The 19841-nt window shown below is 38.8% G+C and overlaps 5 protein-coding genes across 7 annotated transcripts; 3 read left to right on the forward strand and 2 right to left on the reverse strand.

Moving 5' to 3' along the window:
* The first annotated feature begins 404 nt into the window (after positions 1-404).
* Positions 405-5355, forward strand: LOC145702427 (uncharacterized). The gene is made up of 12 exons (XM_081779650.1): positions 405-626; positions 844-989; positions 1054-1336; positions 1378-1472; positions 1769-1897; positions 2267-2327; positions 2373-2465; positions 3660-3758; positions 3953-4181; positions 4419-4866; positions 4913-5172; positions 5220-5355. Exons 1-10 carry the CDS (start codon positions 602-604, stop codon positions 4663-4665), a joined length of 1407 nt encoding a protein of 468 aa, XP_081635776.1. The 5' UTR covers positions 405-601; the 3' UTR covers positions 4666-4866; positions 4913-5172; positions 5220-5355.
* Positions 5356-6830: 1475 nt separating this feature from the next.
* Positions 6831-8866, forward strand: LOC145701687 (uncharacterized). The gene is made up of 8 exons (XM_081778901.1): positions 6831-6958; positions 6999-7308; positions 7382-7549; positions 7769-7877; positions 7921-8048; positions 8214-8471; positions 8515-8608; positions 8676-8866. The coding sequence occupies exons 1-8, from the start codon at positions 6867-6869 to the stop codon at positions 8798-8800; spliced, it is 1284 nt and encodes a 427-aa protein (XP_081635027.1). The 5' UTR covers positions 6831-6866; the 3' UTR covers positions 8801-8866.
* On the reverse strand, positions 8815-15061 carry LOC145703986 (uncharacterized). 3 transcript variants are annotated; one of them, XM_081781406.1, is made up of 10 exons: positions 14981-15061; positions 11544-11696; positions 10749-11103; positions 10635-10709; positions 10436-10591; positions 10305-10393; positions 10065-10259; positions 9647-9959; positions 9312-9601; positions 8815-9263 (listed from the first exon to the last, which is right to left on the reverse strand). In XM_081781406.1, exons 2-10 carry the CDS (start codon positions 11673-11675, stop codon positions 8877-8879), a joined length of 1992 nt encoding a protein of 663 aa, XP_081637532.1. In that variant the 5' UTR covers positions 11676-11696; positions 14981-15061; the 3' UTR covers positions 8815-8876. The 3 variants fall into 3 exon arrangements, with proteins under 3 accessions (XP_081637532.1, XP_081637531.1, XP_081637530.1); XM_081781405.1 differs by lacking the exon at positions 14981-15061 and adding an exon at positions 14571-14707 and having other exon boundaries at positions 10089-10259; XM_081781404.1 differs by lacking the exon at positions 14981-15061 and adding an exon at positions 14571-14707.
* Positions 15062-16950: 1889 nt separating this feature from the next.
* Positions 16951-18685, reverse strand: LOC145702902 (SH2 domain-containing protein 4A-like). Its single transcript, XM_081780197.1, has 3 exons — positions 18287-18685; positions 17131-17357; positions 16951-17078 (listed from the first exon to the last, which is right to left on the reverse strand). The coding sequence occupies exons 1-3, from the start codon at positions 18468-18470 to the stop codon at positions 16983-16985; spliced, it is 507 nt and encodes a 168-aa protein (XP_081636323.1). The 5' UTR covers positions 18471-18685; the 3' UTR covers positions 16951-16982.
* On the forward strand, positions 17455-18308 carry LOC145702901 (ferritin, middle subunit-like). Its single transcript, XM_081780196.1, has 3 exons — positions 17455-17611; positions 17658-17985; positions 18027-18308. The coding sequence occupies exons 1-3, from the start codon at positions 17499-17501 to the stop codon at positions 18270-18272; spliced, it is 687 nt and encodes a 228-aa protein (XP_081636322.1). The 5' UTR covers positions 17455-17498; the 3' UTR covers positions 18273-18308.
* Positions 18686-19841: the final 1156 nt, after the last annotated feature.

The following is a 19841-nucleotide window of genomic DNA, read 5'->3' on the forward strand; positions in this document are numbered from 1 at the left end:
AGGATCAAGACTGGAAATGGGAAAACCCGCGGAAGTCTTAATTCTTTTTACACGTGAGCTTAGCGCGATGATTCTAGTGCTGGCATATTAGAGATAGATCAAGCGAAGAAACGCGCCAGAGATAGACTCTGACAGAGAAACTCATGGGGAATCCTGAGGCTCTGTTGATCATGAGCTCCCTAAAAGGTAATAGCCAGCTGTTCCACCACGGCCCCAGAGAGAGAGAGGAAGCCGAATGGACAGGTGAAGGCTCCTGTCTTATTCTCCCAGACGAGCATAAATACGTCCCCTTCTTTATCGCCCATTCAATATATGAACGGCCCGCGATGACTGTATTTATCCTATGCTCTCTTTATTCATCTCAGATCACAGAATTTTCACTCCTAGAATTTTCACTTCTCACCTTGAAGTTTGGTTTTTGGGAGCAGAGAATCATCTGACATTTGACTTCAAATATTAGTGAAGCTATCTATCCAAAACTCTCCCACTTTCTCAATTCGTTCCTTTTTATCGGATGATTTAAAAGAATTGCAGAAAGTGGTAGAATAAAATTCCAAGAGAGATTTACGAGATAGAGTTTTGAAGATTTTGATGAGTGAAGATGGATTTTGAAAATAATCCACTAGGTAACTTTTGGTTTATTTTTGAATTTGAATATATTTTTTAAACTTTCAATCGGTTCATATTTTGACCAAGTGTCTTTGCCAAAGCAATAAAGACCTAATTACTCCCCCAATCTCGCCTTTATCCACGACATTTATCCGATTTCTTGTCAGATAGTAAACTGCTTCTGTCGGATCAGCATGTATCGACATTCAGAGAAAAGATTCAATTTCGTTTTAGATGTCATTACTTTCCCGAACGCAACAAATTACGCCGGTGGCGGAGGTGGCGATTGCTATAAAGAGCTGGAAGAAAATGGGAAGATGGATGTGTTACAGTGGAGTACTGCCATGCTCGGTGCAACTGCCTTTGTTTTATTCTCCAAGGTAACAATTCTTACTCCGAAATTCTTACTGAAGCTCTGAACTTCCGTTAAAACGCGTTAATAAGGTGACACTTCTTCTCAACCCGATAATGGGAAAACCCTGGTACACTGACCTTATGACTTATTTAATTGCGCTGGCTATGGGAACGATGCTCTGTGTCACCGTTTTCCAACTTATACCGGAATCACTCGACTTGATGGCCGAAAAGAAGTATCCGATCAAATGCGGGGACTACAAAAATGTCCAGAAAACGCTCTTCTATGATCACAAATCCGTCATTGTTGATGATTGCGATCAGGTCTGTCCTGGCAGCCCTGGTGGGAGAGCTGGAGGCAACTTGGAAGACAGTAAGAGGCGCTAGAATAACGCTTATTTGATTTCTTCGTAGAATTCTGCACGCTGACGATTGGTGGGACGCAGCAATTTATACCAGTCGTCTGCGTTCTGTATTTATGCACGATTATCTTCTACGATCTCCAAAAGGTCAGTTAGTTGATGATTTTGATTCTCCCAAATCGGAATGTCTTCTTTTACGATGTGTTCAAGGTCGACCACTGGTTTTCTTGTAGGGCGGTCATTTTTTGTAGGATCGATTGTGAAGTTTATGCCTCTCGTTTTGTTACTCTTTTGACTTAGTGATGAGTAGCAATCGACGTCAATGAAACATCGTTAATTTGTAATTAGATAAATAGCATCATCTTTTTCAATGAATTATTGAGAAATATGCGGTGAAATTCTGTCGGAAGAGTCACTAGATTCATCTTAAAATACCTCTTTAGTTCCTCCAAATCGCATTTTCCAACGAAGATGGCACCCACCTCGCCGAGCTCGACAACCCGGAGGACATGCTTGAAGATAACGACGAAGACATTCTGATCCAGATGCGCAAGTATGGCAACCGACAGCAGGTACAATCGGCTCGAACACGCCTCTCAAAAGGCCACTTTCAGACCCTCAAATCACGTGAAGTTTACAGTCAGCAATAAGAATAACCTTGCGCTCAATTTGTGCGCTGTAAGATTTCAATGTCGTAGCAAAAGAAAAAAAAACAAGGAAAAATATTTTGCCATATGCGCATAGAAAATATTTGAAGAAAAAGCAACGCTAGAATTCATTATTTTTTATAACCACGGAACTCATACGCGTCTTATACAGTAATTTAACTCAACATGCCGCCCTGTCATCTAAAATTAACATCCTTTCCAGTATTAACGATCTCATAAATCAAGCACTATCACATGTCAAATTATTAGATATTGGGAAAATTCATAATTTAGTCCATATCCGTCGCCGCGAAAATGGCTAACATCCCAACCGCCTTCTCTGTCGACAAAATCGGTAATTCAGCTCTTTTCTCAACCTGATCTTCAACTTTTAATTTAGACGGGGGCGGCAGTGATATTCCGACAACAAGAAAGCGCGTTCCTTCCCAAGCAAATATCCTCCTAGCTCAGCGTCGAGCATCTCAGGCATTCCGTGAGTAAATCGCTTACCAACCCGTCTGATTCTATTAATTGCTACTGATTGCTTTCTTGATTGAACTGAAAACTGATTGATTTGCTCACACTAACACAGACGTCGTCATCAACAGACGTTCGAAACTTGGTGTCTCCAATATCTGGCCTTTCCAACACTATAGTTCAAGCCACAGGGTCCAAAAAAGATCGAAATCCAAATGTCATCGCCATTCATTTGGTTACGCCCCGTATATGTACCCTTACACAGCATGCACTTATGTTAAAAGAAGGTCGTCGGCTCATCGGCATTTAATTCCGCGTAATCGCTGGCGCCGCCTAGTTGTCATGAACTCGGCAGCTCGCCATTTGAGCGAAAGAAGTTCTATACGCAAATGAACGGCCTCAAAACAATAATATTATTCCGGGATTGAATATTTAGCATGACTAACCAATAATAACAAACTCGAAGGCTCGACTAGAGGCTCTTCCCAAGACTCAATTTTGGGAAAAGACTCTTGTCTTTGAGCGAATCGATGAAAGTTTGATTGACTTATTTTGCTGTGTTGAGGCTAGAATTCAGCTAGATCCAGAATTTCAATGTGCTCAGGTGTATCGACCTCCTCGATGAGTAGGCTCGCATCGATTCACCTGTCCAATACTGATTAGGGTTACGAATTTATGATCGGAAATAGAATCCAAGCGGTCTCAAAATTTGCAACCTTTTCTTTGATCACACCCATTCGCATCATAATCTAACGAGCGCGGCCGCTCCGATTGCGCCTCACGGTCGACCAACTCCCCCTTCCGTACAAAATCGCTGCTCCACCATGTGCGGCCATCAGCACTTAGCTCCTGTTCAAAACTGCAACAACAGCGGCTTCTTTCCCAAATCAGAACTATCAAATCACGCCTCCCATAATTCCACGCACACTTTACCTTCTGTTAGCACTCCTCAATTACTGTCATCATCGTCGAGGCAAGAGTCGCCGTCGATAAACTCGATTGATTCAATGATTCACTCCACTGATTTGGAGTCAGGAACTTGTTCACTTCCTAAAGGAGTAAAATAACCTTGATTCGGAAACAAAATAAAAAGCTGATTTAACTCCACCATATCTGCAAATGTCAACGAATCGTGCTCAAATGCACCGAGCTCCGATTTGCTCGCCGGAAAACTGCTCCTTTCCCGTCGAATCTACTAACTCCTCCTCAGGAAAAGCATCGATTTACCAGGCAAACTTGAAGTATCTGGCAGACCAGTCAAATCTACAGCTGCAGAATCAAAATCAGAATGATGGACAGCTTGTAAATGGTAAGAGCTCCAATAAAAGCTATCTATCAGTAGTGCGTTTTGACGAAATAGACAAAAATTTGCACTGAGGTTATGATAGCCAAAGATATTTCCCTCTGAATAAACATAAAATTCCCTGAACTTTCAATTGAATATTCCGGTGGACTTTGTCCAAGCTCCTGTAGTAACCGCAGATTAACGAGACATATTCATAGGGACGATCACGGAGGAAAATGTCACGGAAGTCGATGTCGATAAATACGTATCGATTGAAAACGAAAAAACGCCCAAGAAATCGAAAGTAAAGTTTGGCGCGGTTACGGAAATTGAAAACGAGGGCTTTTCATCTGATGGCGAAACATCTGGTGACGAAAAGAAGAGTGATGCGAAAAGCAAGGACGAATCGACGAGCGGTGATGGAGATTTCGAAAAGGATGGAGAACAGTAAGTACAATGGAAACATCTGGCCGTAGGTTTGAACTGGAGGTCTTCTTATCCAGATAAGACCTCAGTCAGTTTTTTCTTCAAATCTGACAGTTAGAAAATGCCAAGTTTTTTCCTCATTTTTCCTCTTTTCCATATGTTGCTAGAAATCCTTGCCAAGATCATTAACAATATTTGACCAGAAAGGTTCCTCTAAAACTTTCTGATACGAATCAACCATTAACATTTTATCACTAGCTACGCGAAATTGAAGCAGCGCCGTAATACTGGAGTTCCTCTTGTCAATTTGCCTGTCGAAGATGACGACGAAAAAACGAGTGGGTCGAGCAAATCGGAGAAAAAATCGTCACATGACTCGCATCACGGCAAGCAAGAGTGGCACAAGGTCGATATGGTCGCGTGGATTCTACTGCTTTGCATCTCGATCGAGTGTCTTATCGAGGGAATAGGAAAGGGTCCAATTTCTTTCGGTTTTGAAGGTTGATGATCGGACTATTTGACCCTAGTTAAGCCTTTGCGCTGACATTAACAGATGAGCTGGGCGCGGGAATTGCGATTCTGACCGCGATGATTATCAAGCTCATCCCCCAAAAGCTCGGCGACGCGGTGATCCTGAGCAAAGCCGGGCTCAACCACTTCTGGGAAAATCTTTTATCGCTCGGCGCCGTTTCTTTCGTCTATGTCGGTAAGTTCTAAAATCATCCTTCTTTCTCAATGAAATCTTATTATAGGGGTGATTCTTGGAATGCTGCTCAAACCAGCGCTGGAGCATTCGGAAGAATATTTCTTCGGAGCTCTGGCTGGAATTTTCTTGTACATTTCGCTCTCCTCCTTGTTTCCAGTTTTGCACGACATTATTGACGATCCAGAAGTGATTGGCAGCTTTGATGATCCAGCAGCACAGGCAAAGGCTTTCAGAAATCAACAGTTCCGACGACTACTACTCGCCAATTTCGGCTTTTTCACTGCCATGGGATTAATGGTACCTTTGGTAAGAAAGACATTTTTTAAAATCACCCATCTATACATTCATTCAAGATCTGGTTCGAACACGATCTTCAAGAAGCAATCACGGAGCTGATATGCAATTCATTATGAAAAAATGAAAGAAAAGTTCAATTTAAATTATTCAACGAGATTCTGTTCAATACTTCTGAAAATGTAAATAAAACCTCAGAGCTTCTAATTGCTTGATGCATAACAACAATAAAATCGAAGACCTTTTTGGCAGCATAAATATATATTAGGCGCAAATAAAAAGAGAAAGCTCTGCCGACTAAATTCACTTCTTTGATAAAAAAAGTGTTCCAGAACGGCAAAGTGGCAGTTTGAACAGTTCAATGCTGGAATGGAATAAGTGAGCAAATAAAACATAATTATCATTTGAAATTCAAAAAATGCGGGACAAGGTTAGCAGTTTTAAAAAAGACTCACGCTTGGTTTGATGACCTCAACAGTCATATAACGTAACCAACGTTGAAAAATAAGGCAGTTGTGAAAAAGTCAGCTCAAAAAAATGTGCGAAAAAGAACTCATCGGGAGGAAAGGACCAGTAAGCAGCTTGGTGAAAAACCCCTTTAGCACCAAGGTTAGCGGTCCAGGTTCGTCCGTGGATGGGTTGGCTGGAATGTCAAAGTGTTGCTTGATGCGTTGGAATGTTGCGAAGTCAGCTTCGATTGGGCGAAACTGGAGTTGGAAATTTATTCATCACTAGAAACAAACGCGTTAATTTTACTTCTTCTGGTATCGTTTCTTCCCTATTGGTTCAAAACAGGTTCAAAATAGGGAAAATATTTCGATAAATTTGGGATTTTCACTGTTTCTTTTTATTTTAAAAACTGTCAGTAGCTTACCTTCTCTTGCTCTCATGGTGAAGTGGAGTTAAAAAGAAGAAAGGAATTTTTCTAACTGAGTTCTTGTCTCTCCGCGTCTTCTTTATATAGGCGATTCAAGGCGATTTCAAAAGTGGCAAAGGGCGCCGTGTTTGAAACGGTTGCCCGCGCGGCATTTTGCGCGCAGAGCTCTAAAATCGCCAGTCAGAGGCCGTCCCTGGCGCGCCATTCCACTGAGTAGCCAATGAACTCGGCACTCGGCGCAACGAAGGAATCAACGTCGTCGACAATCAAGTCAATAAAACTCTGTTTGCCCGGGCGAGCTGCGTTGTGAACTTGGCGCGCTTTCTGTTTTTTATTGATTTTGGGCGATGCCGACCTTTTGTTTAACAAAAATAGCTCGAAAACAGCTTCAATCATCGAATAATTACAGGAAATCCCCTTCAATTGGAACGTTTCTGCTTGAAAAAACACAAAAACATCATCAAAATCAATTTCAAAACATGATTATGAATAGAAAACACTAGAATAATGTTCGGTTGACTCAAAACTCTAAGCTTGAATAATTTTTCAATGACTAAAGTTTTGCTGACGAGTCAACTAATTTAGATAATTCAGCATTCTTTTTACCTATTTACTGTAGTTTTCCTTTTTCTACTTCAATTTCTAAAAAATGCTACGTGATCTCCGGTGAACCTGAGCGTAAGAAGAAACGTGTTTTCATGTTTCATACAGTATAAAAATTAATGTCTTTCAAATTTCAACTCGGAACTCTCGATAAACTGAACATTTGCACATCCTTAAAACATAACTGAAGCGAAATCCAGTCTGTCAGATTTCGAAAACTGAGATTATGAGAGTTTTACCAAGTCTGAGTCTTCCAGTCCTATTTGCTGCTGGCTCAGACGTCTTTTCCGCCTTCAACAGCTCTGAAGAACTTTGCCAGTGCGTAAAATCTACCGAGAGCCTTCTAATATTATTCCAGGGACGAGACAGCAGCTGCTCAATGCAATGATAAATGTGCAGCTGACTTTGCAGAGTGCTACGGAAGCTGCGCCGACCAGAATTGCCAGTACGAATGCGTCGCTGAATTCGGCCGCTGCGGCCCTGCCTGTCCCTGTGGCGAAAATTGTCCGGGCGGCTGTGAAGGCTGCCCGAGCCCATTTTGCCAGTGTACTGACATTCTGAACAATGGAGAGCACAATTACTGTATGCACCGAGCTACTGCAAAGCAGGACTATTGCGTTACTCATTGCGAGACGGATACTTGCGTGCTTGATTGTAGTCAAGGAATGGTTAAAAATTCAGCGCTAGAAACAGTCAATACGTTTTTAACCGGGATAAGAATTTCTGAACGAAATGAAGCAGTGTCCCTGCCGAAGCGAATGCGTTGGCGGCTGTCCCTGTAAAGACTCAAGTTATGAATGCCGAGAGTATGCGATGATTCTCGACAACGAACATCGAATTGAAGGAAAAATGACTAGCGTAGATGGCGAAGTTTTTGAAAGACGCAGATACGGACCAAGAAATCAAATGGTACTTGATAAAGCGTTCTATTTTGAATTCAAGGAACAAGGAATGTGGTCTTAAAGTTGATGATTTTATTTCGAATTTACTTTTAATACCGTCCGGAAGTATTTATGTACGGCGGAGCCTCAACACCAAGGCAGATTGCTTTCTTCACTGGACCACCAGAGGCACCTTGTCACGAGTTTTAACTAATAGATCAGGGCAAAATGAGAGAATAAAGTAAAGCTCGAATTCAGTGAGATCGATGTTTCAGACCTCGAACTTGGCTACGACTTCGATCAAGTCAATGGAACCGCAGTTTTGATTGAGAACGAAATTGGATTCGAAGATGACGGTAAATGGCGAGTGTTCTTTGCCTAGAAATAAAATGCGTTTAGTAATTTACTTCTGCTTCGGCCACAAGGATACAGCGTGCTTTGAGTTCGACGGGGAAAATAGTGTCGAAATCGTGCTAGAAACCTCGTTTTCTCATCGACGTGGAGGCGTTGGAATTTTTCAGACTGAGGTTGAAAATTTTAAAATTTCAGAATTTCAGAAATTTCAAATTGCACGATTAAAAGTTCTGATTGAAAATTTCATTCCACCATAATTTTCACATGCAATTTTCATCCCTATTTCTAGACACAGGCAAATCACACCTAAATCAACTGCTAGGAACTAATGTGTTCAGGTTTTCGCCGTTGGTGGTGTCAATGCCGACGGTTCCTTGAACAACAAAGCTGAAATCTTGGGTCGAAATGGATGGACTACCATTGCCGATTTTCCCGAAGTCACTGGAATATCGGACGTGGCCGTTGTTTCGGATCTGAAGACGGATAAAAGTTTCATTCTTGGTGGTCATAATGGCGATAATGCCGTCCAAGACATTCATGTTTTTGGCCGGAATGATTCGACCTTTGAATTCACTTGGATTGGCCGTCTTAGTCGGGTAAGATCATGAAAAAGTCATGTTTATTGAAATTTATCGAAAGAGAATGAGTCAAGTTTCCTCACTCATGTTTGAAAATCACATCTTGCTCGTCGGCGAAACAATCGAACGAGTTGAAATTGAAGATGATGCTTCATGCAAGTGTTTGATAACTGGAAAAAATCCGTTTTACTAAAAAAATATTTTTATGAAACAAGTTCAAAGATGGAAAAGGCTACCACATCCGCGAGTTAGATCCGCCTCTTCAGTACCCAGTTCTTTTTGCTACAGAACCAGATGTCTGTCTCAACAGCTGCAAAGAATTCTGCTTCGCTGGAGACCTTTGGTGAAGCTTTGAAGAAAGTTGATATTCAAAACGTTTTTATTTTCTTTCAACAGCAGTAAATAAACAAAAGAAATAATAAATTAGGCATTGAGCTGAACGCCTGGCTCAGTTTTCAGTCCTGGGCTCAGTGGCGTAGAAGACACAGGCGGCAAAGTTTGCATTGGTGAGTGACCTGAGAATTCGAGCAGGGTTGGGAATTCAGAGAGCGGTTCAGTTTTTGCGACGTTCGTGTTGAACAATGAATTCGGGAGTTGTAGAGGATTTGGCATACTCGAGGAGGAATTTGGAATGAGATTCGTTTCGTTGGCGTAGTTTTGGGAGATGAATTGGGAGAGCGAGGCCGAGTGCATGTCGATATCGTCAGACAAGCGACGTTTTTTGCCTGGCCGTTTTCGATAAAAGAGCTCGTAGTATTTCTGGTGCCATTCGTTTCGGTGTAGTCGTAAGTGTGCTGATAGTTTTTGCTCCTTAGAATGATTTTTAGCTGAAATAATAGGGAATTGATTTTGACTAACCGTTTCGCAGTCTTTTATACAGAGAATGCAGACTGTTTTAAAAGTTAATGGAGTTTCTGTATGACAAGCGACGGTCGGATCTGATAGGTGAGCAAAACGAGCTTCTTCTGATGGAAATTTCTCCTTGCAGATTAAGCACATGAGTTCGTTGATAGGTTTTGGAACAGGAAGGGTTGAAGCTGAGGAAGGATCAAACAGTGGTGTCATTGAAATTGGGTTGTTTTGCGGTGGAGAGTTAGAAGTTGAGACTGTTGCGGATTGATTGCCAGAGAAAAAGTCCATCGAGTAATCTGAAAATTGAAATCAACGAGGAGAACGCCCAATAAATAAGTTACCAGAAAGATTGGCCGGCAGCTTGCTAATTCGTTTTCCTGGCGTCTTTCGTTCTCGAATTAAGTCAAAGTACTGCTTGTGAATGGATCGGTTTTGTTGATGGCCGCTGTACAGTGAGTTTCTGTAATGCGTTTCGGCTTGCTTTTCGTGCTCGAAGCTTTTGTCGCAGACGAAACAGTAGAGCTTCCCGATGATTTTGTATTGTGCAAGGCAGTTTTCTGTCATCACCAAATGGCCGAGAAGATCACTGTGCGAAGAACAGGTTTGATCACATGCTCGGCATTTTTGGGGAATTTGGGGAAGTTGGATTTCCTTCTGAACGTTTTTTGTTATTTTACAAAAATTATAAATTATAAATTAATAAATTTTGATTGTTCGACCAATCAAAACGATATATTTCGAATATGTTATATATATTACTTGATAAGCTTGATGGCGGTTCACCTGGCCAAGTGAATCTGGAGTAAGAGGCATTCTAGGGCCGTAATCCTCAAGGTCTTTGGCACTTGGGAAGCGGATGATATCAGCCAAGATTCGATGAAGAAATCTCGACTTTTCTCGAGGATTGACAGAGCTGTTTCGGTAGTTCGTGTAGTGTGTTTTGCACTTGCGAATCTAAAGAGGGTATTTGAAAAAATGGATTTCAGAGTCTTATCTTACGTTATCATATGGTTTTCTACAAACAAGGCAAAATCGTAAACCAATCATTCTGAGCTTTTCCTGGCACTGGACTTCTTTTTGCACGTGCTCTAGAACTTTTGTCAAAAATCATCTACAAGAGCTTATTTTACCAAGTAATTGAAGTTCATCATCGAAGCCTTTTCCGCAGTGTGTGCAGACTTTGAGAACAGTCTCGGGAACATTCTGCTCTGGTGCCATTGCTTTGGCGATATTCAACGAATTCATCGAGTTTTCTCGTAGAATTGAGGATGTTGTCGATACCAGCTCTGGTGAAAAATTAAGGATTCGGGTCGGCATAACCTCTTTTACCTGAGAGTGACGGTCGGTTTTGACCAGCGAAGAGGGCTTGAATTGGATTCTGTATTTGCCCGTTGAGCGCTTGAACTGTACGAAGTTAGCTACAGATTGACTCTTTCTACGAACCTGGTAATCCTGGAATGCCATTTGGAAATCCCGCTTTTCCGAAAATCTCCATCAACGAAGCAGCTCCATTGCTGTTCTCGTTTGTATTATTTGTATCAATTTCGATCGTATCATCACTTTTGATTTTCTCCTCGTTGTTGTCAGCCGAGCATTCCTGCGCAGAAACGTCGGAAGAGGTCGAATTTGAGTCTTTCGAAATCGAGTTTGGACTGAGAAGCTCTTCCATAGGATCTGTAGATGAGTCCTTCTTCTTTATTCGCTGCCCGTTTTCGTAGCAATTCCGAAGGGATGACCAGTGAAAGCGGAAGTCTTCGAATTTTGAGACCTTCGTCAGTAAGTGTTTCAATCGGTTTAACTGAAGAAATTATATTATATAATATTCAATAACAGTTGTTTCACGGTTATCAAAAATTGAAAGCAAAGATTGGATATTTTGGACTGACAGAATTGGCTTTTAATATTTATCTTTTTGAAACGAAAACTAATATTGACTCCTTTTTCTTGCAATTTTTTGCTGGTAACTATTCAACTTCAATTTTATTCCTTATTTTTTACTTCCATTTATTGTCGACGAAATGACTCTCCAACGAGTCATAAAATTGAATTCATGTTCTTTGATCGGGCGGCTTTAATCAGATTAATTATTCAATTTAATTAAACGTTAAATAAGAGCAGCGGAAGGCGGTTTTAATGCCTCCACGAGCAGCAGTGAAATAATTAAATTGCAATAAATTTAAAATTATTGATTCGTCGCTGGTCGATAGCAAGGAAGTTGTAAAAATGATCCTTTTTTACCTGAAACGAAACACTTTCTCCTTGACCGTCGATTTCGAGGCATTTTTCTAGCGATTCATCGATGAGCTTCCATTTGTCATGATTCTCCTTTTGAAAGCGCTGGAAATCATCCTCGACGACCTCTGGCTCCATCTCGATATTCTTTTTATTATTCTAAAAGAAAGTGGCTGGTTATTTTTTGTTTGAAGAAAAGATTTTTTTCTCTGCCTTGAATCGCGTAAGTTGAGATTTGCCAGAGTTTGATTAAATAGAACTAACTAAGTCACACAAACTAAAATCAATACTTATGTTAATATTTGATTCAATTCAAATACAAAAATCTACAAACAAGAAAGCGGGAATTTTTAATCGCCAACTGGCTCAAATTGGAATTAAGAATTGGCTGCAACTTTTTATCTTGATTTCTTTTTAAATATTTTAACTCTTTGTCGTTCGATGAGAAATTAAAATTTAGGCTAAACGGATCATTCATTTATCTCGTAAGAAGTAAATAAGGGGATCTTTATTTTAACGGGCAAAAATTTCTGAGGGGCCCTCATTTTAAGGGTGTCAACATCGATTTGATAAATTGTTGGACTCATAAGAGATACCCTTACTAAATCGATGTTGACACCCTATACGGGAGGTGTACAATTTTTGTCGATTTCGGGATATAATCGCCAGCCAAATGGAACCGGTGAATCGAAATGACCTGAAAACTCTAATGAGTATTTGTGCACTCCTTACACACCTTTCCGCAAAATTTCAACGTGATAACCCACGCGAGCACTGCACAAGTACCGTTTTTCTCACCTCCACCCTCGCGCTCCGAGGAAAGAAAAAAACTGACAGCATTTTTTGGAGATCCCTAAGGTCTTGTTTAGATATTATTTATAGGTTTTCAAGTATGTAGAATTTGAAAATCATACTTTCAGAGTGGTATCATGAATATTTAATAAAAAAATGACATAATGATATTATGAAAAGAGCAAATTCTAGCACTAAATCTTTAGTTTTCGAAAAATCTAAAAGTGCAGTTTAAAAGAGAATATTCGTTTTAGTATAATCTGAAATTTTCAGAAGATTATCTCAAAAGAAAGGCCAAATCGACAAAAATTGTACACCTCCCGTAAGGGGGTTCTTTAGGCGGGCTCCCGTATAGGGGTTAATGTATTCAATATCCATCAAAAGAGTCCCCAATTTGAAGAATTTTAACCTCTAGAATCCTTTAAAAGGGGGACCATCTTGAATATAGATATTGGATTCGTTTTGAAATATTTTCTATTGGAATACTCTTAAACTTGATTCTGTATGTGTTATTCTCTTTTTGCTCATTTAAGTATTTTAAAATGTGTTAATGAAGCAGAGTTTACACACGATAGTGCTGACTCAAATCTGTTGACAACTCTTACTAAAACTACTAAAACGAATTTCAAATTCAAATATCTCTTTTGCCATTTTAAAAAGTGGTAAAACTAAGTATAAATGGCAACGCGCTGGAGCCATATTTTCTTTATTTTGTTTGAGCGCTAAATTAATTTAGCGTTTATTTATCTTTTCTTTTTTTCGAAAAGCTAAATCTTCAAGCTATTCACAAAGAAAAATGTATTAAAAAGCTCTTTCACTCTCTTTGCTATGGCGCGTTTTTGATGCTTAGGCATCATTTTTATTTTAGCTTTTGTAGTGATAAAATTATTTCTTTAACATTCTTTAGAATCACTACATCGCCGTTTTAGTTTTTTATTGATTTTTAAACTACTGCTCAGGACGTAAATTATTCACCAGACAACTAAGAAATCAACGAAGATAATTTCTACTTTTTTAACTTCGAAAGTCTTCGAAAAAAACAGATTCCTTATTGAATTTAAAAAGGTAAAAAGTCATAAAATTGTGGCATTTTTAATCTCTTTGAAAATCACTTTCTCTTTTTTCAACAGCTCAAAATCAGTTTACCAGGATGGCTTTTAACGGCTTAATTCGGTTTTGTTTTTCGGCTTTTGTCGAAAAATCGCCGCTCAAAAATCTGTTAAATTTTTTATTCTTTTTCTCTTTTTTTTCCAGTTTTCCAAATCGCGAATTTTAAATTTGAATTTAAAACCAATCTTAATCTCGTTTCTCTTTTTCTCTCTTTTTGTTCCTCTGCCGGCTTCGTTGGATAAATATTCAATCTTTTAATCAAAAATAAAGTTAATTATTCATTTTTAGTATTATCTTTTTTGCACCGGGCTTTTGCTTTTGCTTTATTCGTTTTAATATTTTTCGTACCTTTTTCTCTTTTCTTATTCTAGCGAATTCGTAAAGCGTCTTAATTTATTTTCGTTAGCCAAAATAAACCAATTTTCGTCTCCTTATCAAATAATTAAAAGCGTCAAAAATAGAATCGAAGCTTTCCAATTTAATTTGAATCTTGTTTGAGTCCTAAACCGCCGCGATGTTTTGGCGAAAGTGTTATTTTTAATATATTACTTATGAAAATAACAACTCTTCTCTGCAACAACTCGTTCCTATCTTCTCCTTTTTTCTTAATTATATTTGCTAATTAAATATTTACAGCTTAATTTTAACTTCTATTTTCCTCCGCTTTTTAAAGCCAGGACAAACAAAATACAAAACTCATCGATACCAAAAGTATCAAAAGTTCAGAATGAAGAAAAAGGAAGCAAAATTAAAATCAATATTTTCTAAGCTGGACAAAAAATTACGATTACCTCAGACTTTAAACTAAAATTGAAGGGTCCCAAGATAGGACTAGGGTCGGCTATCTGTGTAGAAAACCTGAGTCAGGTTAGGGTTAGGGTTAGGTTAGAAAATTAGAAAAGATTGAAATTATAACAGTTTAAATCAATAAAATTCTTGCGAAGCCGCTTTGATCTTCAGACTCTGACTCAGGTTTTCTACACAGGTTGCCGACCACGGACATAAATTTCCTAGCCCTTATCCGACCCTTACATAACCCAAAGCAACTCTAGCGCATTAAAGCTCAATTATGTTTTGTTAATTTCAAAAATAAAGTCTATCAAAGTAACCAAACTGGGTTTTATTTCTTACCGGATAGTAAAGCATAAAAATTCTTCAAATCTCTCTTATTTTCTTCCTTTGTTTTTTGCTCTGTCCAAAAAGGGAATAAAAATATTTTCGCCAGTGTTTACAACTAGACGGGCGATAATTTAATTATTTGACTAAGGGGTGAGAAATCAGGCCAGCCTTAAAAAAATAGTAACCCACCGCCGCTCCAAAAATGGGCTGATTGCGATTTTACGCAACCTTTTTTCAAACTTTAATTTTACGCTCTCTTTCCTTTTTCTTTCTTATTTCACTTTTTGTTTCACTAATTCAAATCAAGTTTCAATTAATTAATTGAGTCGAAAACTAACTCGCTAAAATCTTTGAATTTATGTCCCCTCTAATCAAATACTCTATTATCATATAAACCAAACATAAATTCAATTAAAACTTACTTTTTTGCGTCTTTTCCCGCTCTCTGTATTTTTACTCCTCTTTATCGAAAAAATAAATCTCCGCAATCTTTCCAAATCCTCCCCGCGCGCAAAACACTTCTTTGGCTACTAAAATTTTGTCATCCAGAAAAAAATTTAATCACTCAAGCGAGAAATAATTCCAAATTCTAGCGCCCTTTTTAATTTTCTGTTCTCTCGAATAATTCCGCTCATTAGCTTCTTTTTTTTCAATTATTTTCGTTAGCGCTTTTAAGATAATAAGGGAGTAGTCATCATTAGAGCTGATTTTCAATTAAAACTTTCTTGAAGAATTTTCATAGATACACCCTTAACTTGGCTCGGCAACCTGTGTCCAAAACCTGACTCAGGGCTTGAAATTTCATTCGAGCTCTTTCTGGCCCTGACTCAGGTTTTGGACACAGGTTGCCAAGCCAAGAACTTTTGGAGTCCCTAACTCTAACTTTAATCCTAACCGGGAAAGGCTAACCCTAACCAAGACCTCTAGAAAATACAAGAAAATCAAGCTGTTCAAAGTCTTTTTTATCAATTTTTTTTATAAAAAAATTCTCTTGCCACCTACTTTTTTCTTTCTTTTATTATTTTCTAGCTCTCTCTTTAAACAAGCTTTTGTATAGGCAGTCTTTTTTAATGAAAAAAGCTAATTCGGAAAGACTGGCGCGTTCTATCCAGCATCGAAATAAAATTATATTTTAACTCTGCCCGAGGTCGCAAAAAGCGTTTTCAAAAATTTAATTAAATTCGGTTGGGGGTCGCCCTCTCAACTTGGCCAGCTCGTCTTCAGTCTGTAATTATATTTTATTAAATATTTATTAATCTAATCTCGTGGCCTAGCGCTCGAGCAGGCTAGTAGCAAATAAAATACCTCCTCTTCTTTTTTTTTATATTACCACACTCGATTCTGCCTCAATTCTAATATTTAAAAAGCAGAAAAGAAAAAAGTCGATATTCATCTTGAAAATAAAATTCAAACCGAGTTTCGATCGATAGCTTTTTTTATATTTAATATTCTAAGCAGAAATCGAAGCTTCCCATGCATCTCGTTTTCCGTTTAGATTGAAATCTATTATTAGAAAAATAATTATCCCATGACTAAAAGTAAACTCAGCGAAATTTAGTCGGCTACTAATTAAGATTATTGACTACAAATTATATTCTCCTTCATATATCATCAAATGACTGTCTTGAATAATAATGAAAAATCTGAAGTTGGGACTTTTTAATATTATTTAAAAAAAAATATTAATTAAAAAAAATTTTTCAATTTTTCAATATCAAAAAATTTTTCAATATTAAAAAAATAATAAATATTAAAAAAATATTTTTTTAATATTATAGATATGACAATAAATAAGAAATTTCGTAAAGATAATTGAATTTTAAATTCATAAAAGTAACATACCAAAAAATCTCTAGCTGCATGCAATAGCGCGTTTGTCCGGCCCCTCTGTCTCTTATTAAAAAAAATAATATCTCAGTGGGGATCTATTTTTATCTTTTAAGAAGCCCTGGTCGTTTTATTCTGCCCCGAGCGCATTTGAATATATCTGATAATTTATTCTAATAAATTACCAACGGTGCAAGTGTGGTATAACACACCGCACCAATTCTTATTAAAAAAAAATAATTTAAAAAAAAATCAAGCTTTTCGAAGTCGACTCAACGTCAGTTTCTAAGCGGAGCGCCTTGAAATGAAGGCTCTTCAAAGAAAGAAAAATAAAGCATCAGTTTTCTTTTAAAATAATCGCCGCGCTCAATCGTCATTTTTAAGAGGTTAGATAGTGTTTTCAATATAAATAATAAGAAAGACGCAAATCATCTACTAATGCATACTTTTCTTGGCAATTAGTTTTCCATTGCTAATAAATCATTAGTAATAATTACTATACGAAGCCGGAAAGAAAAAGGAAAGAATTCGTGATTTAGTTTTTGTACATGAAAATAGAATAACAGTCAGAAAGTACAGTGAGCCTTGAGAAATGGTTCAGTCTGACATGAGGTCCGAGTAGTCTGCTTTGTCTTCGTCTTTTTGCCCCTGAGGATGCTTGAGTATCTCTCCGGCGGGGCTGATCGGCGCTGTCTGAACCGAAAACATGATCATCACTTTCTTCCTTGATTTCTCGATTTCCTACCTGGTGGTATTCGACGAGCGCGGCGAGGTCCTTGTGCGTTTTCTCCGCGCTTCCGTCGAACTTGACCTTTTTCGGCTTCGACGCGTCTATCAGAAAATGCTTGATCCTTTCTTCATCCTTGAAGCTTATCGTGTAGCCAAAGACCTTGTCTGAGAGACGAACGAGGAACGAACCGACTTCCACATCCTCGCCAAGTAGCTCCTCCGCTTCTGCCCGCGATATTAACCCTGAAAACAAAGATAGTACACAAAAGAGTGGAATAAAGGTTGAAGCTGCTTATATTTGCTTGGACTATTTACGCGGTACTCAAGACATCATAAACAAAAAGCCCATAAAAGGGGCGAAAAATTAGAAAGAGCGAGAAAACGATGCGAATTTTATTTTTTGCATCCGTGGTTTTTGCCAACCCAGAAAATCGAACAAACCATTTGGATTATGAAGCTGAATGGGGATCTCAAACGAGAGCTAGAGAAAGTCAGAGGTAATTCTACACGTACATCTCCTCAGAAATAATGATTTCGCACTAGAACCCGCGACGAGTGCAACTTCGACCAACTCCTAAACGCGCAAATCAACAAAGAATTCACCGCCTCCTACTTCTACTACTCTCTCGCTCAAAAATTCAAGTTCCACACAAATCGCCGTCCAAATTTAGCTCACTTCTTTGAAGACAGAGCCACGGAGGAAAGGGGCCACGGAGAAAAACTTGTCAATTTTCAACTTGAGCGAGGAGTAGTCGCCGAATTTTATGACATAAAATTCCAAACGGCAAAGATTCATGACGATATTAGCATGCTTGAATCCCTGAAGATTTCACTGGCGATGGAGATAATTCTAACAGATGAGCTCAAAACGGTATTTTTTATAAAGAAAAAAGTATTCTTCAACCTTTTTAGCTGCTAAAAATTGCTGAAGACGGCTGCGGAACCTGCAAAAATACCGACGACGTGCTGATAAATTCCCACTGCCAGGCACCCCACATCGCTGAAATCATTTCCTCCGAGTATCTACCCGACCAGATGAAGGATATCAACCACCTGAAGGGTTTAATCAAGACGCTATCGGACATGGTTGAGGACGCGCCAAGATACCTGCAGCTGCAACATGAAATGTTCTTTGACAAACATATTCTCTCTCAATAAAAAATCGGGCTTACCATGGAACCATGGATAAATGGTATTATCCTTTTGATAAACGACTCTTCTCGGCTTCTGAGTCTTCTTGAACCAGTCAATAACTTGATCTCTACTCGCAGGTCTCGGAACGGGTTTTTCAGATTCCTTTTGAAAAAGTTTACTCGGGTTCCAGCATCTTCTCGGATCGACCCCTAGGAACTTCATAATTTGTTTCTCTTTCTCCCAGAGTACTCCCGCGACGAGGCAGTCTCAAACACGCGTAAGTAAAAGTGAAAATATTGCCAGTAGCGGCAGGTTTTGTGGTTCGAAGTGATGATCAGAGAAATGTCAGCGGCGCGTTTAGAGTGAGTTCGAGCAGCGGGCGAAAAATGGCGCCACCGCCACCAAAACGCCGACAATCAACGCCAACATTATTGTCAATTTTCTGATAAAAGTTTATTGATAAGCAAATAAACTTTATTTTGAATCACTTAAAGTTAATCTGCAACAGCGAAATTTCCAAAAGATATCATTCTTTTTGGCTTTCTTGGCTTCCAAATCTTGATGAGGTTCAACTTTGTTCGTTGGTTTGCTCAGATTCATTACATTTTCTTCGCTTTCACTGGATACATTTGAGAGCGCTGGGTAAATGGAGGTTCTTTTCGCAATGTTGAATGAGTTTTTGGCAGCAAACAACTTCTATATTTTTAGAATAGAAGTTGTTTTCGTCTAATAATTTTTATTTTTCACAGAATTATTCTCCCGGAAAGGGAGGGGGTGTTATGGTGAGAATAATTCTGTTTTCCACAGAATAGTTCTGTTCACAGAATTATTCTCACGGAGTGCCAGATTAACAAGAAGATGGCGAAAGCAAAAATCTTACTTATGTCATCGACTTTTCTTTCCAAGAAACTTGAATCAAACATCTCGCACAGATCCGGATCATTTCTGTAATCGCCTAACGAGCTTTCACTCTGGATATCACATAAGGTCGGATTAGCTTTAATTTAAAAAGTAAGGATCTGTCTACTTACGAATATCAATACCAACGTAATTCTCTGTCATTAAAATCTGATGATTTCAAAAAACTTTTTGTGGGGCCGGAAATCGGAAAAAATCTGTAAGTGCAGTTTTCTTCAGCTCGTCAAGACGAGTTGAATGATGGGTCTTACTCCTGGTAAATCTAAGGATTTACCGGTTTACCGGCTGGTTACCGGAAAATACGTTGTCACCCGCCGTTTTTGTTCTAGAAGTGGTAAACAGATGATCGACCCAGGAAATTGTTCCTTATAGTCAGATCTCCTCTAGGCTCAAAGATGAGGCTCGTATCAATACTCTGAAGAGAGTTATCAGTAAAAACAGTAAATTTTACGTACATTTTGTTGTTGCTGCACGTTCCTGATTTTCAGTCCCATTTCTGATAACTCTCTTCAGAGTATTGATACGAGCCTCATCTTTGAGCCTAGAGGAGATCTGACTATAAGGAACGATTTCCTGGGTCGATCATCTGTTTACCACTTCTAGAACAAAAACGGCGGGTGACAACGTATTTTCCGGTAACCAGCCGGTAAACCGGTAAATCCTTAGATTTACCAG

This window comes from Oikopleura dioica, chromosome PAR (genome assembly GCF_907165135.1).
Source record: "Oikopleura dioica chromosome PAR, OKI2018_I68_1.0, whole genome shotgun sequence".
In the NCBI taxonomy this organism is placed as follows: Eukaryota; Metazoa; Chordata; class Appendicularia; order Copelata; family Oikopleuridae; genus Oikopleura; species Oikopleura dioica.

Coding starts and splice junctions, on each gene's coding strand:
- LOC145701687 (XM_081778901.1), top strand. CDS start 6,867: ATGAGAGTTTTACCAAGTCTGAGTCTTCCAGTCCTATTTGCTGCTGGC. Junction 7,550..7,768: donor ACGGACCAAGAAATCAAATG/GTACTTGATAAA, acceptor AATAAAGTAAAG/CTCGAATTCAGTGAGATCGA. Junction 8,049..8,213: donor TTGGAATTTTTCAGACTGAG/GTTGAAAATTTT, acceptor TAATGTGTTCAG/GTTTTCGCCGTTGGTGGTGT.
- LOC145702901 (XM_081780196.1), top strand. CDS start 17,499: ATGCGAATTTTATTTTTTGCATCCGTGGTTTTTGCCAACCCAGAAAAT. Junction 17,612..17,657: donor AGAGCTAGAGAAAGTCAGAG/GTAATTCTACAC, acceptor ATTTCGCACTAG/AACCCGCGACGAGTGCAACT. Junction 17,986..18,026: donor TAACAGATGAGCTCAAAACG/GTATTTTTTATA, acceptor CAACCTTTTTAG/CTGCTAAAAATTGCTGAAGA.
- LOC145703986 (XM_081781404.1), bottom strand. Junction 10,592..10,634: donor AAACCGACCGTCACTCTCAG/GTAAAAGAGGTT, acceptor ATTTTTCACCAG/AGCTGGTATCGACAACATCC. Junction 10,394..10,435: donor TGATGAACTTCAATTACTTG/GTAAAATAAGCT, acceptor CAAAAGTTCTAG/AGCACGTGCAAAAAGAAGTC.
- LOC145702902 (XM_081780197.1), bottom strand. CDS start 18,470: ATGAAGTTCCTAGGGGTCGATCCGAGAAGATGCTGGAACCCGAGTAAA. Junction 17,358..18,286: donor CATTTATCCATGGTTCCATG/GTAAGCCCGATT, acceptor CTTTGTTTTCAG/GGTTAATATCGCGGGCAGAA. Junction 17,079..17,130: donor CGCTCGTCGAATACCACCAG/GTAGGAAATCGA, acceptor TTTTCGGTTCAG/ACAGCGCCGATCAGCCCCGC.
- LOC145702427 (XM_081779650.1), top strand. CDS start 602: ATGGATTTTGAAAATAATCCACTAG. Junction 1,337..1,377: donor TGGAGGCAACTTGGAAGACA/GTAAGAGGCGCT, acceptor ATTTCTTCGTAG/AATTCTGCACGCTGACGATT. Junction 2,328..2,372: donor CTTCTCTGTCGACAAAATCG/GTAATTCAGCTC, acceptor CTTTTAATTTAG/ACGGGGGCGGCAGTGATATT.